This window comes from Mytilus galloprovincialis, chromosome 3, assembly GCF_965363235.1.
Source record: "Mytilus galloprovincialis chromosome 3, xbMytGall1.hap1.1, whole genome shotgun sequence".
In the NCBI taxonomy this organism is placed as follows: Eukaryota; Metazoa; Mollusca; class Bivalvia; order Mytilida; family Mytilidae; genus Mytilus; species Mytilus galloprovincialis.
The window spans coordinates 10,319,447-10,335,482 of NC_134840.1; the positions used below are offsets into that span (position 1 = coordinate 10,319,447).

At 31.6% G+C, this 16,036-nt stretch overlaps 1 protein-coding gene across 10 annotated transcripts in view; it reads right to left on the reverse strand.

The window, feature by feature from the left end:
• LOC143067160 (ATP-binding cassette sub-family C member 5-like) overlaps positions 1-16,036 on the reverse strand; it is a 59,709-nt gene that overhangs the window by 37,434 nt on the left and 6,239 nt on the right. For 5 of the 10 annotated variants that reach the window (XM_076240239.1, XM_076240240.1, XM_076240230.1 and 2 more), the window contains exons 3-12: positions 15,784-15,906; positions 14,859-15,017; positions 13,812-13,959; positions 13,238-13,385; positions 11,966-12,051; positions 11,401-11,574; positions 9,312-9,374; positions 8,476-8,560; positions 7,060-7,208; positions 6,613-6,720 (exon numbers count right to left, since the gene is read on the reverse strand). In XM_076240239.1, the coding sequence (XP_076096354.1) occupies positions 6,613-6,720; positions 7,060-7,208; positions 8,476-8,560; positions 9,312-9,374; positions 11,401-11,574; positions 11,966-12,051; positions 13,238-13,385; positions 13,812-13,959; positions 14,859-15,017; positions 15,784-15,906 (1,243 nt within the window). Of the gene's footprint in view, positions 1-4,484; positions 4,593-6,098; positions 6,207-6,313; positions 6,422-6,612; positions 6,721-7,059; positions 7,209-8,475; positions 8,561-9,311; positions 9,375-11,400; positions 11,575-11,965; positions 12,052-13,237; positions 13,386-13,811; positions 13,960-14,858; positions 15,018-15,783; positions 15,907-16,036 lie in introns of all 10 variants that reach the window. The other 5 variants (XM_076240241.1, XM_076240236.1, XM_076240235.1 and 2 more) reach the window with 4 other exon arrangements.

Sequence of the window (16,036 nt, forward strand, 5' to 3'; positions counted from 1 at the left end):
CCTACATTTAAATATTCTATGTTTTATTGCAGTCAAAAACATGTGTGTCATAGACATATATCTTGGGTGATTCAAAGCACCATTATTTTTATGTTTGGTGTTTCTATAGTATAAACATCTTGGAAACTTGAGGTTACATGGTTACTAAAGCTTGTACACAGGTAAAAAAGAGGTGAGAATTTGATTGGTTAACTTCCAGTGATGGTTATTTTCTTATATGCAATGAAACATAATGTAAAAAAAAATCTATAGTACTAGGCGACTGACTTATTTCAAAAAGACGCTTAGTTAACGACTTTAATGCACCCACCTAACACACGGCTGTATTATATATCATTCGAAAGCTGTTTATCTGTACTTTCTGTTTTGCTCGGTCGTAAAAAAATCGTACGGTGCAATTTTTGTTAAATCAAGGTCAAAGGTCATGAAAAAACATTCTAATTTTTGCGATTACTAAATAAAACGCCATTTTCTAATTCTTGTACCATAAAATTTTCCAAAAGATCATATGAACTTTATGGAACATGATACATAATTTCCAAATCAAACAAAAAATAAGAGATTCGATGCGCAAAATTTCCCGAAAATTGAAATTTATCACAAATCCTAAAAAAATGAAAAATTATTCAAAAAGCAAAATATGTCTTGGGTAATCGATCTTTGTATGCTAAAAAAATAGACAAATGTATATGTTTTCGGTCAAGGAATATTTGTTTTGTAATTTTAAGATGCAATTATTAATTATTGTTCATGGAACAGCCTTCTATTGAAGTGTTTGCAGTTGCCGAAAAATCTGCCATCTGCAAATAGCGATCATTTTGTTAATCTATGTTAAAATAGCACATCGCTAATTGTGAATATCAGGGAGGAGAATGATTTTCCATAATAAAAGAAGGGGTATTTAAAGAAAGAAAAGAATATATGCGAGGTAATTGAGGTTAAAATATGTTTTTTACGAAGTCAAACTTTTTGTACTTTTTGTAATCATGTTTAAATGCAAACATTACTTTGCGACTAAATCGTAGGCAACATTGAAATAAGTAACCTTGTTTAGAAACACTTGGTTGTCTAAAGCGGGATGTAAACGATTTAAATAAAATGCGGCTGCTTCTTATTTAGTTTAAAATCGTGTTATAGTAAGTCATATTACATGTGTTTAGAAGTTTAATCGCTTTAATTATTTGAATAAAGATGCTTTGAGTATTTTCTACATCAGCTTTAAAAATACAAATGCATGTCATTGTGTAGGTAAAACACTATAAGCAGTTGTGAAATAACAAAATGAAAAAGTTAAATACACTTTCTGACCTCATAAGATCATTCGCTGTTTTAGGAGTGTTTGTTTTCATGGTATGCTGTGTTTTTTGGACTGTCGTTCGTCTCCTGGACTTTAATTTTATTTTGTTCATGGTTTTAATTAACTTTATTTGATTCATGGTTTGAGATGTTGATTGTCCCTTTGGTATTATTTTACTTTAAAGACATTAACTTGCAGTAATGCAAATCGTAAGTAAAGTGAAGAAGATTAACGCAATAAGACAAATATCCGCGAAAATAACTTAATTTGCTCACGGTGATATATATATAGAACTAAATCGTTATCATGATACATTAAGCTATACTAATCTATAATTTTAAACCTTTTACTACTTGAATAGTGACGAAATATATCAAAGGGACATCAAACTCATAATTAAAAAACGAACTGACAAAGCCGGGCAAAAAACGAACAAGACAAGCAACATATAAAACTACAGATTGAGTAACACAAACCCCCCCAAAAAAAATTTGAGTGAACTCAGGGGCTCTCAAAGGGTAGGCAGATCATGTTCCACATGTGACACCCGTCTTAGTTTAAACATATTTATTTATAGTGGATTGGGAAACAAGCTTTTCAACTTAAATTAATTGCATTCCACTTTGTGGGTGCGAGTGCTGCCTTGTAGCGGCATTAGCCTGCTCTTTTTCGAAATCTACAAAGGTGTGTTTAACGTGCAAGAGATATGGCTCTCTCTTAACACGGGTCAGCCATTTATCGTCCCCTTCTGACGGACTTTCATCGTTTCCTCAAGACCATACTCACAAATGGTGTCAAGGAAGAGCCGAAAATTCAGTTCCTGCAATTTTCATCATGGAACGGGAATCGAACCAGGAACCTTTGTGTTAGAAATCCGATGCACTAACCACTACACCACGGCTCTCTTTTACCCGTCTTGTGGCTCATGTATTTCCTAACTCGGTGTCAAGCCTTATTAGGTTGGTGACATTCACGGCAGAAATGACCGCAATTTGGTTACGTCGATGGAACTTATCAGTCGTCATCTGGCGAAACAGATATCTCATAATTGTCAACCAACTCGTAGTGGCGCCATGAAATTTTCAAAGGGATGATTTCAACTTTGCATTTGAACTCTGGTTTAAAACATGTTTAAACCACCATTTTTCTTCAAATGTCTTGTACCAAGTCAGGCATATGGCAGTTGGTATCGAATGATCTGTTTCTTTGTCTGTTGGCGTTTGTTTTTGTAGCAGTTCTGTGTTTCTGTTATATCGTTGTGTTCCTCTTATAGTTGATGCGTTTTCTTAGTTTTTGCTTTGTGACCCGGATTTATTTCAGTTACTAGTAAATCGATTGATGACTATTGAATAGCGGTATACTATAGTTGCCTTTATTTCAGAGGAGTTGAGGCTCAATGAAATCGGTCTCCTCCTTTAGTAGTATAGATATGCAGGCGTTGCTATAATGTTGTTACATAGAAATGAATAGTTTATAGTAGTAAGGTAGTAAGGGGTGTTTTTATAGGTTGTTTTATGCTCATCTCTTTTGTCGTAAAACTTGTTCTCAACCAACCCTCATCATCGAATTCAAGATACGTGATAGAGTAAACTATATCTGTTGAATCTTTTATTTTCAATTTCAATTGAAAATACGAGTCCAACATTGTCACAAATTTTGCACTATTCAGTGAGATGACATCATCTATATAATGGAAAGTGAAGTTTCAAGATAATGATAGCTTCTTTTCAGTCGTCATCAGAAACTCTTGCATGAAGTCATCCTCGTATGAAAAATGAACTAGTCATTCAAGCTATTCAGGAAGTCTAGTTGTAACTAGAATCGTTGCGTATTAATGGATATTTTTTCTTCAAAAGTCTTCTTATTTGATGAATTAATGCATGTAAACAATGAACAACGCAGTTTAAGCAATCAAGTAGTCAAGTTTTATAATGTGTTTACTAGTTTTTGAAATTCTTTGAAATTTCAATTTTCATCAATTTATTTTCTATTTATTTTGGTCTAAATTTTCAATTCACATTGAATAAAAAAAGGGTCTTTTCACTACATCAATATTTATAATGAAGCTACAAATCAAACAATTAGAAAAGTCGAAATATGTTTATTTCAGTCTGGTAGTTACAATGCAGATTGCAATCTCTTAGTTTCACCCCCTTTATTTCAAGCAATAAGATAATTCGCGCACATATTTTTTACTCTAAATTTTTCAGATTCTTAAGAATTTGTTTATTAAATCTTATATTGACCACATACATGTACAATGTTTAAATAGGAAGAAATGCTTAAAAGCTGTTTTTTTCGCAGATGGCGGTATTTTGGGCAACTGTATGAGTTGTTATGATTTGCTGTTTGATTAGAAGTAAGCATAATTTTAGGAAATATTATGATGTCAAAAACTTCTTTGATAGTCATTACAGGGTTTTACTCAGTTTTAATTGATTAGCATTGGCACCAGAAAGAAAAATGTGGGTTTTCAAACATTTTGTTAACTTTTACTCGAATTTCAGGAAACATGTGCTCTCTGTGAAAAACACGCTTTAAATATTAAAAAATGCATTTGAATAATGACTGTTAATCACTCTGCTAAAAGTTTAAATTGTTTGCATATGTGAATTTAGTATATAAAAGTCATATTATGCAATCAGGCTGCAATCTTAGAAAATATGCACTTATTCGTCCTTGGCCTTTGATCTTGATTTGACGGAAATTGCACCGTACGATTTTTTTACGACCGGGCAAAACAGATAGTACAGATGTGTAGCTTTCAAAAGATATATAATTTAGCCGTGTGTTAGGTAGGTGCATTAAAAATTTTATTTTATGGTTAAAGTCACTCGCCTATACTGGACAGGATAAAACTTTACTCATGCCAAGTATTTAATTATTTGAAAAAAAAATATAATTCTGCACAACTTTTTGAAAAGTGCAAATTTAATAAAGACTATTAGGGAAAATCAAGGGTGGTACAACACCTACTAGAGGCTAGACAAAAATGAAATAAATTATTTCTGAAGGAAATAGCAGTATGTCATATGTATATAAATGTCCTCTATTTCATACAATGTGTATAGTGACAATATCTGGTCATCTGCTAGGAGTGAGAAGGTTTGAATGAAATGACAACATCGGGTCATCGGCCAGTAGTGAGAAGGTTTGGTGGATATTAAAGCATTGATTAATATGTTACCTTCATCCTTCTCCCAGCAACATGTAATTCAGATAAATATCTCACAGTTCCAGGGACCATTCCTACTGATATCCTCATACTATTATACAGAGCAACAAGTGTAAAAACCTGAAAAACCCTCATCTTATCTAGATTGGTTTTAAGATATGAAAATAGACTAGGACAGCTGTTAAAAGGTCAAGGAGTTACAAGTTATTCTATTTTAAACAGAATGTTTTTGTTTGATTTCATTTTCAACTTTGCCACATAAGGGGAGATAACTCAGGAATAAGTGGAGATAACTCAGATAAACTATCTTTTGTAATAGAATGTGTTGTGAATTTACCTATTTTATTTTACAACAAGAAAAAGAGTCTGGTGTCCCGATATTTTTCTTTTTCGTATCTTATAGAATATTCTTAGAGCTATCTTCTCATATTTTATCTTAAATTCTATTGTGTAGTTTCCTTTTATTTCACAAAACTGGAAATTACTCTGCATAATTAATACAAAATCTGACAGTTTTGCACAACCTGTAGCTTGAACAAAAGCATGGTGACCCATACCTTTTATCCTATTTTTAAGAGAGCATCATTTAAACTACATTGTTAAAAATTATTAAAAAATTCTATGGATTTTAATTAAGACCCTCTAGCTAACTTAAACACTTTCCATTCATGTGTAATTTGGGTACATTGAATTCTTGTTCAATGTCAGTTGCAATTCTAAATCTCTGTGTCCTATGACAAATGACAATGTGTTGCAGACTGTCATTTGCTGTGCCTATACTTTCTTAACCTGCCGCTTGTTAGGTATATGTTAATGTTACCCTTGATGAACACTTGCAGTATAGAGGTATAGAGATTAGGGAAAACACATGTTAGTCTAAGGACGTTCTGGGATGCATCAATAAGGTTTGTCTGTTTACTATTTTACCTTCATATGCAAAATAATGGCTACACTGAAATATGGTCATTCATTGGAATAATCTGAAACATGGTTCAAGAGGTCAATCTTCGACAGAATTTTTGAGTTGTAATCTAAAGAAATGCTATTTGATACTAAAATGATGGCACTAGAATTATCTACAGAAATTATAATATTGTTAGTTTTAAAAGCAACATGTCTTGATTAGTATATGGTTGACATCTTTTTATTAAAGAAACTAAAGAAGAAAATTTGTTGACAGTTTCTTTAATAATAATCTGAGCAAATAATATCTCTATGAAGAGCGATGTGAACTATGTAGTGTACACTTCTGTTTAAATGCTTTAAAAATGAAAAATATGTTTTGAGGAAAATGATATGGTAAATTTGTTCCACATAACCACTCCTTGAGATAAATTCATATGAAACTGTCAACATTTTTCAAGAAATAAGTAATACAAACAAGTGCTAATAAATAATACAAACAAGTGCTATTACAAACCAGCTAGATTTCATGTAGAAAATCTTAATGATTCCACTATGCAATTATAATGCAGACATTTTTAAAAATACAGCATATTTTCAAAATAATATCAATCTGAAGAGACTAACCAAACTTTCAATATAATTATACTAGTGTCTTTTAAATTTTCTACTAAAAAAAAGAAAAAGTTGGTTGTTGATTATACCAAAACCAATGTTAATTACCTTAAATCTATTCATTGATACAGAACAATTAACCAAGTGACTAACAATTAATGGAAGTCCGGCTAATGAGTGTCTCATGGCATTAAATATGGCAATCAGTATAAAAGCCTACAAAATAGGTGTTATAGTATACTATGATCAATATCAATGTATTGTAAAGTGTAAGTTTAGTTACAGAAAAAAAAAGAGTCTAACATCAAGTGCCACAATTTTACCTTCATTCGTTTCTGAGACACATATCCATTTACTAATTGATCGACCACATGTGGTAAAGCAGCAAGCGGATTTCTCATTGCATTAAAAATAGCTATCAAAACAAAGGCCTGAAAAATTGGTTATAAAATTCATTCCCTTCACCTCTATTCAAAGCTTTGTTTGTCTCATATCACTCCATTGTCTTGATTATGTAGAGAGCTAAAGAGTCATAGCAATATTTGCATTATAAACAAAGTGAAACCATACAAGATTTTCTACATGCAGAGAATAAAATCAAATATAGTTTTGCTTTTTTTACCTTACATCGGTCAAGTGAAACCCTGACCTCTGACAAAGCTTTAATGGCAAATGGGATTACCCCTAAAGAAAATCTCATTGCATTAAATATAGCAACAAGTGTAAAGGCCTGAAAAAATAATAATACTGATGTAAATAAGGGAGATAATCAAAATTATAATGATACATGGTAAACCGACTATTTTAAATTCTAAAATGTTTCCTAAATTGACTATAAAAGATATGTAACTGATCGTCTATATCACTCAAAATTAAATGGATATTTATCATAGTTGAAAATTTAACAGATATCATTAAGTGTTCATGTTTTTATTTCAGTGCACACATGTTTATTAGTGTGTTTTGGTCTTAACTATATCTTTTTGATATCTGTTGTGTGGGGAAAATTTCAAATAAAATGTGAAGACCAGGTTTTTAAACTCGCCTAAATATTCTTAATTATTCCTACCTGTGTGGCTGTGATGTCATTTCCTGTCATGACATGAGCAGTGATAACAAATATTCCGGAGACTATGGGAACCATAGGTGCTATAGACTGACTAACACTCTGTACAAAGGCTGTCCTTTCTAAGTAACCTCTCTCATGCTTACGGATCTCTAACAAAATAACAATTTGTTATTATACATACAGCTAATGAAAATCATCAGAAACAACATACAAAATTTTGAAAAGCATTGGCTGAACATTTTATTAGTTTTGCACAGAAATGAAATTTTCCAATCTATCAAGGACTAAAACTCTTGAGCAACAAAAATGGAAAATCATCAACATGTAGCTTGACTTCCATTTTGTCATCAGTAATACCATATTCAACTTTGCAAAGCATTGGTTGAAAAGTTTAATAAGTTATTGCAAGAAACAATACAGTGCAAATTTTCCAATCTTTCAAGAACCATAACTTCTGAACAACAAAATTGAAAATTGTCTATATGAAACATGATATTTATTTTGTCATCAGTTACAACATATCAAAATTTGAAAAGCTTGGGTTGAATGGTTCATAAGTTACTGCACAGAAACTATATAAAGTGGGCTTGACCTTCATTTAATACATTTACAAACTCCAATTACAGGGAATCTAATGATACATGTATAAAGCTATTTCAGATTTTTTTTCTCTGCTTAATGATCATTGTACAAGTTTGTTCAAGTGTTCAAATGGTGTCCGCCAAGGGGATAATTTATTGGCTTCTATGTTGACTTTATTTGTCAACTATTTAGCTACTGAACTAAGATATATAGTGAGTGAAATACTGTCTAATTGTCATACAGAGAAATAACAGTTTACAATATGTAGGTCAATACAAATATCTTGGCGTTATTTTCCATGATAAAATGATTAACCTGTTGCCACCAAACCATAAGGTAAAGCTGGAAGGAATAATATAAAATAAAATCACAAGTTTAAGGATATTAGATTTTGAGTCAAGTGTTGTACCCATTATTGACTACTGTACAGGTGTTTGGGAATTTAAAACGTACAACTCCATTGAAGCTATAAAAAACTGTGTTGTAAGATTTTTTTGGGGATTACACAAACTTGCACCAGTGATTTCTCTAAACAGGGGCATAGGATGGCTGCAGCCCACTTTAAGATCGTGGATTTGTATGGTCGGAAGATGAAATTGGACAAAAAATGACTCACAAATTTTTTTTCCATTGAAACTATAACAATTTTGAGTCAGTGGAGCTCACAAAGAAAGGATATTTATTCTAAAGTGAACATGGCCATGGTCAGTTGTTATGAAAATGTAGATGCATACAATAATGAACTATGTAACAAAACTTATGGAATATTATGAAGACAATTGGAATGGTCAAACAGCTTCTCTCCCAAAACCTATCAAACATCAAACATCTTACCGGAAATTTTCTTTGCGAATGGTTTCTCCCATGCATACATCTTTATCAATTTTATACAATTCAGTAACTCCGTCATTCGTTGTACCTAATAATCAAAACAAAAGATTATCAAATTACCTGGGTAAAAGACTTGGTCCTTATTATTAACTTCAAACAACCAGTAACAGATATTTGATTTATTTCAAAATCTTAGAAAGCTTTGGTAGCACAACTTCTGTTGTAAATAAACTCTAAGGCATTAGTAGACTAACGAAATATCATCAATGATAAACTGGTCTTATTACAAAAGAAAACTCAAATTTTAAATAAATATACATGTATTAAAGGATATTTGAAAATGCATTACATTTTAATTTCTATATTATTTTAATATACATCAGACTTGTATATCCATCCCCATGTCAATAAACAGCATCGAAGGGTTCAAAATTATGTATAATTCAAATTCTATTGGAATGCATTGAAGCTGATATAAGCTAATTTGTGGTGTGGTTTAACTCATTTTTTAAAACTCAAACTTGCCAACTTTTCAAAATTTCCATAGGAATTTTAAGTCCTAAAGGAACATATGCTCTTCTAATATTGTCATAAGTGTTTTAATCTGCTACTATATTGTTTGAATGAGTATGTATGTGATTAAATACCCTTTTAACTCATTTGAATGCTTGTGCTTGGGGTGTTTATATAATAAAGACTTTCAAAATTCAGGTCAATATCTCTCAAAGGGGAATTCCCCATAAACCATGAAGGTTGGCAGGTCTAAAGGAGGGGGGGTCTGAACTCAACCTGTTACTACTGTAAAAAAAAATAAAAAAAAGTGACTAACTTATACTTACTCTTTTATCAGTGATAGCAATACATTTACGTCTTAGACGAGTTGTAATTCTTGATATAAACCCCTACAATACAACACAAGTGAAACACTTAGACGAGTTGTAATTCTTGATATAAACCCCTACAATACAATACAAGTGAAACACTTAGACGAGTTGTAATTCTTGATATAAACCCCTACAATACAATACAAGTGAAACACTTAGACGAGTTGTAATTCTTGATATAAACCCCTACAATACAATACAAGTGAAACACTTAGACGAGTTGTAATTCTTGATATAAACCCCTACAATACAATACAAGTGAAACACTTAGACGAGTTGTAATTCTTGATATAAACCCCTACAATACAATACAAGTGAAACACTTAGACGAGTTGTAATTCTTGATATAAACCCCTACAATACAATACAAGTGAAACACTTAGACGAGTTGTAATTCTTGATATAAACCCCTACAATACAATACAAGTGAAACACTTAGACGAGTTGTAATTCTTGATATAAACCCCTACAATACAATACAAGTGAAACACTTAGACGAGTTGTAAGTCTTGATATAAACCCCTACAATACAATACAAGTGAAACACTTAGACGAGTTGTAATTCTTGATATAAACCCCTACAATACAATACAAGTGAAACACTTAGACGAGTTGTAATTCTTGATATAAACCCCTACAATACAATACAAGTGAAACACTTAGACGAGTTGTAATTCTTGATATAAACCCCTACAATACAATACAAGTGAAACACTTAGACGAGTTGTAATTCTTGATATAAACCCCTACAATACAATACAAGTGAAACACTTAGATGAGTTGTAATTCTTGATATAAACCCCTACAATACAATACAAGTGAAACAAATACTAAAATGATTGGGTTGCACAGAATGTTTCTCCTAACAATGAAGAATGAACATTAAAATATATGGAAATATAACTTGTAAACATATCTAAACAGTTCCATACTGGAAGGTGCATATTTTCAAAAGGTGTGCAAACAGTCTGTGAGGTTTCAGGTTCATAATTGAAACTTAAGGTCTAGTATAGGAACAGTTGATTATCCAAAATGTGCTGTCTTTTGTTATTGTAACACTATTCAGTGTCTTTTGTTATTGTAACACTATTCAGTGTCTTTTGTTATTGTAACACTATTCAGTGTCTTTTGTTATTGTAACACTATTCAGTGTCTTTTGTTATTGTAACACTATTCAGTGTCTTTTATAACATAAAATCAGCATAAAATGGCCTACTTTGTAAAATGTCTCCCTATCACATTCCCTGCTGTTTTTTTCTGTCTTTAATTTGGATTAGTATTTTAGTAAAAGGGAGAAAATGTCTGTAAATTGACCAATCAGATCTAAGGATCTATCAGTCAAGTTTTTGGTCTGCTTAGAATGAAATAAATAGTGAATAAACCGTTCATATTATTGAATCTGTAACTAGGTACATTAGTCAGCAATATCCAGAAGGATAGCTGGACGGTAAAACTCATCATCATCATCATCATACTATTATTCCTATCCATGTTAATCTAAATTTGCAAGGCAATTTCAGAGGAAATCTGCCTTATAAGGTTACTACTGAAAGTAGGTCTTAAAACTAGAGGCTCTTAAGAGCCTGTGTCGCTCACCTTGGTCTATGTGCATATTAAACAAAGGAAACAGATGGATTCATGACAAAATTGTGTTTTGGTGATGGTGATGTGTTTGTAGATCATACTTTACTGATCATTCTTGCTACTTACAATTTTCTCTATCTGGAATGAACTTGGCCCTTTAGTTACAGAGAAAAACATTTTGTAAAAACTTACCAAAATTTACCCAATTAATGAAAATTGTTAAAAATTGACTATAAAGGGCAATAACTCCTTAAGGGGTCAACTGACCATTTTGAGCATGTTGACTTATTTGAATGATGATTGTGGCCAAGTTTGGTTAAATTTGGCCCAGTAGTTTCAGAGGAGAAGATTTCTGTAAAAGTTAACGAAGACGGATGACAACGGAAGACGGACGACGGACGCCAAGTGATGAGAAAAGCTCACTTGGGCCTTTGGGCCAGGTGAGCTAAAAAATGCATACCATAAATGGATAAAAAGCAAGAAAAGTAGCACTGCCAACTAAAGCCCATGGCCCTATAAGGAATGCTGTATATATTGTCCCATAGATTAATACAACAGGTCCACCAAATAATAGGGGTCCAATGGCACAGGCATCAAACAAACGTTGACCATCATTACTACATATGTTGACCAGCTAAAATGGATTAAATATTATATGTCATACATTTTGTTCTCCAAAAAAGTTAGGAAAAATATTTGTAATGAAAAAGACTTATGTTCATACATGTATATATTTTGAAATTACTAAGTGTATTATATTTGGCACTTTAAAAAGTATTTTTCTAAAATGTATAAGTGGAAACATTGTACAATTTCTATGAGAAGGCAACTCAAAAGGTAATGGAACCGAAATTTCATATCTTCAGAAGGTCATTATATAATCTTCAATAAGATGTCCCTCAATATAGAACAAGTTTTTTGTATTGTTTAATTTCAGATCTGTCCTCTTAATGTGAAAGTTAAATGGCAACAAAGGGAGGTAAATCTCTACCACAAAAGGATATCTATTCTCTAGGATAATTTACCTCTCCAACGGTCTTGTCTTTTAATCCTCTTAGTTTCAATATTTTTTTATACAGAAGACTTAAAGCTCCGCCCCTCATTCTAACACCTGTAGAAAATTAACAGAAAAATCAATGAATACTAGAAAATTAACATGTCAGCAAGCACCCCTGTTGCACAATTTTGTGTGAGGTACATAAACAAATTATAAATATAGATAATAAATCAATACATATTCATGTTAAAGTTTTCCTATATGGTGATGCAGGGAAATAATTCAGAACATATTCTTCCTAAATATATAGTTTACAGGGATTATGAATTTTCTGTCTATTATGATCCTTATTTCTAAAATAATGCCCCATAAATAACTTTATCAGTTGTCCCACTGTCTACATCATTCTGCTCAGCTCTTAATAAAATTGCATATCACGGCTTTGTGACGTTAAATAGTTGACCCGGCCTTAATAACTTTGACCTGGACATATCAGCGACATCATAATGTTTGAACCGACGTTGATTAGTTTGACCCGACGTAATTAAGTCATCTTCTGGTTGCTGGTGAAACTAAGAAAACACTTCCATTTAAGACACAAATACAGCCCGATAAATCGAGTATCAGATTATCTACATATTGATATTGTAAAATGTCAGCTGCTCGACACAATTTAAAGGCTTTTTGATCTCGTTCGCTGCGCTCACTCAACAAAAACCTTCATATTGTGACTCGCAGCTGATATTTTACAAAATCAACATGCAGACAACATAATCGGTACTTTGACACCAGGAATTAATGCAGGATAGTATATCATATCTAAAATCAAATTTAGTAAAATTCTTACATAAAAATGTTAAACACAATTTTTCCCTCAAATAAAAAAAAAGTTTAACACAATTTTTTTAACAACTAAAACTAAGTTTTTTTAACCTAATTTAAGTTCAATATTGGCATATTTCAAAAGTAGATGAAAATACATGTTTCAACTAACAGAACTGCATTTGATGTTGTATATTTCAATCTCTTAAAATAAACACTGATTCAAAAATTAAAAGTGGTATTTAGAGCTTGAGATAACATATACAAAAGCACTACACCTTTACAATTTCTGTTCATGAATGTTCAACTTGATAATGATTGTTATTTTAGATTGGAGAAAATACTAGTAAGGTATTTCTTCAATAAAATATTTAAATTTTCTTGTATGGGGTAATTTTAAGGTAATAACTAAGTTTGAAAATATTTTTTTTTTAAGTAAACAAACTTTTCATCATTTTTAATATACAATGTGACTTACCTGTTTTATAATTGAGAACCCAGCCAATAGCAAATAGCATAGACCTACAAAACTCCATTCCAGATATGGCCGCTACTAATAACATACCATAGCCCAGACTCATGTTACCCTTAGATAGGTCAGTTAGTAACTGACGCATTACAAATGCCTGTCAAAACAAACATACAACTAAAGTAATGCAATCCTTAAAATAGTGTAATTATGCTTAATCCGTAAATCTTATTTTCAAGGCTGGAAAAAATGTTGTGATACGAATTCAAAGAACAGTAATCAATGTTTTGAATAAAAAGGTTACATGACATATTTATTTTACAAGAAAGATCATAAAACATTCATTAAGCCTGCATTAGTCATGTTAGTAGTGTTTGAGTCATACTCATATTAGAATTATGATTTCTTCAGAATCAATTCCATCAAATTTTGAAAATACACAAAAAATGGCCTAGGTTAAATAAGAAAACAGTACAACAGAGAACTTTACATTGATCATTAACCAATACATGCCTTTGAGCTGACCTATTGGTATTGTTTAAGAACTAATTCTATTTTCGTATAATTCTTAGATTACACTTACAGGAGCAGCAAAGCTGAATGTTACAGACAACATAATGGTCAGGGCTCCAATAATCACTCTAGTCCTCGTAGCCCTCCAAATTACTCTAGAAAACGAAGCTTTATCAGGTCCTTTCTTAGCTAACTCTTCCATCCATAACTTTTCTAGTCTAAAAAAGGTCAAGAGAGTATACAGAATTACATCAAATATAATGTCAATTGTGCTATATACAGATCTTTTTACATATCAAATCATGGGTGTCTATCTTCAATGCTTCTGTCATTCAGCTATTCAGAATATTGTAAAATATAGAAACAAACAAACTTTAATTAAGGTTTTCTCATTGAACTGTTTTATATTTATCTGTCAGAGCCTTTTATAACTGATTATGCAACATATGATTTGCTCATCGTTGAAAGCTATATGGTGACCTATAGTTGTTAATTTCTCTGTCTGACATTTGGTCTCTCAGCATTTGAACAGTTGTCTCATTGGCAATCATATCACATCTTCTTTTTTATATTTGTTTTAAGGAGGTAGACCTAGGTTAAGGGAAATAACTCTTTAAATCAGTCAAGCGTTTGTAAAAGTCAAGTTCACCAATGTATTTTAAGCATTTACCTGAAACAGATTGAAAATAATCTATGTAACCTAGAAGCTTAGAATATGTTTTTGAAAATGGTTGACACAAACGTACTGATGATTTTAAGAGTTATTTCCCTTAACCTAGGTCTACCACCTTAATTGGACATTGTTGAAAAATATAGTTTTATTTAAATTTGTACAATTAAATTACAGTTAATATCATTATTAGTCCATTTTTGTACAATTCTGTAAATTCAGAAATTATTGTGTGCATTTATTATTGCGGTTTTGTCATTTTAGACTTAAATGCGATTTGAATTTTTTCAATATCGCAATAATACTTTTTTATTTCATATAAAAAAATAAAATGTGAGTATAAATCATTGTGACTATTATAACCCTTTCACTGTATTCACACTAATAAAAACATTGCAATAATTTCTGAATTTACAGTTACGTACTGCTATAAATGTGGATACTCACCTTTCACCATTGATCTCTGCTCTGTCAATATCACTGCATCTCATATGTGCCAGAAACCCCTCCCCCTTTTTATATAGCTTCCATATAATTGGAGTCAGCCATGCATATGTTAACAAAGATAACAATCCTGCAGTTCCTTCTGGGATCTCATCTTTAGGACTGAAATGTAGATTTAAATAAAATTACTGAGTTTACAAACAGTTGGGTATGCTGTTAGATAATATTGACTTGACTGATGTCAAAGCTGTCAATATGAAACTCAGTTTTATTGTATGTTCTTTAATGTGTCTTCTTGCACACTGATATTTAGAATTTACAGAAAAGATTGGTTAGAATGTTTTGTGAACAAGCAAATTCAGACCCAGCATGTCATTCTAGCACAATTTTAAGTTAATATTTATATTACATTAACCTGTTTTTTCAGATATGCATGATACATACAAAAAGTAAAATGAATAACCCTACCGTAATTCTTATGCAACAACGTTTGTAACGTTCATTTTGATTGGATAACGTCACTTTTTTACATGGCATCAATGAACAATTGATGCTATGGGACGTACGCTCAAGCGCAGACGGCATTTGACAGATTTTTATTACATGTTTTAACGTGATTCTGTCAGTTTCATTAGAATGGAGATAACAATATTGTATTTTAAGCTCCAACGGCATCAATTGGGGATTTGATGGTCGCAAATACCTGTTTACTGTCTCCCCTAAAGCGTCGCCAGTAAACTTAATTTGCGACCATCAAATCCCCAATTGATGCTGTCGTGCTTAAAATACAATACAGTTATCTCCTAAATGGTAAAAGAAGTTTTAATGTAATCATGGACTTCAACTGTGTAAACAGAATTCTGCAAATGCAACAACTTGAGACATGTATTTTAACAACAAGGATATAATTTGATGATTTCTATTTTACCTTTTCTCAAATCTGATTGGTTTAAGATATTTGACAGAATTCCTGTATTTCTTCAGCCCTTGATGTTTTCTGTACTGACTTAGATCTACAGTTGACTCAAGCTGGCATTCAATATCTAACAAACTAAAATAATAAGAAGCTGGCATTCAATATCTAACAAACTAAAATAATAAGAAGCTGGCATACAATATCTAACAAACTAAAATAATAAGAAGCTGGCATTCAATATCTAACAAACTAAAATAATAAGAAG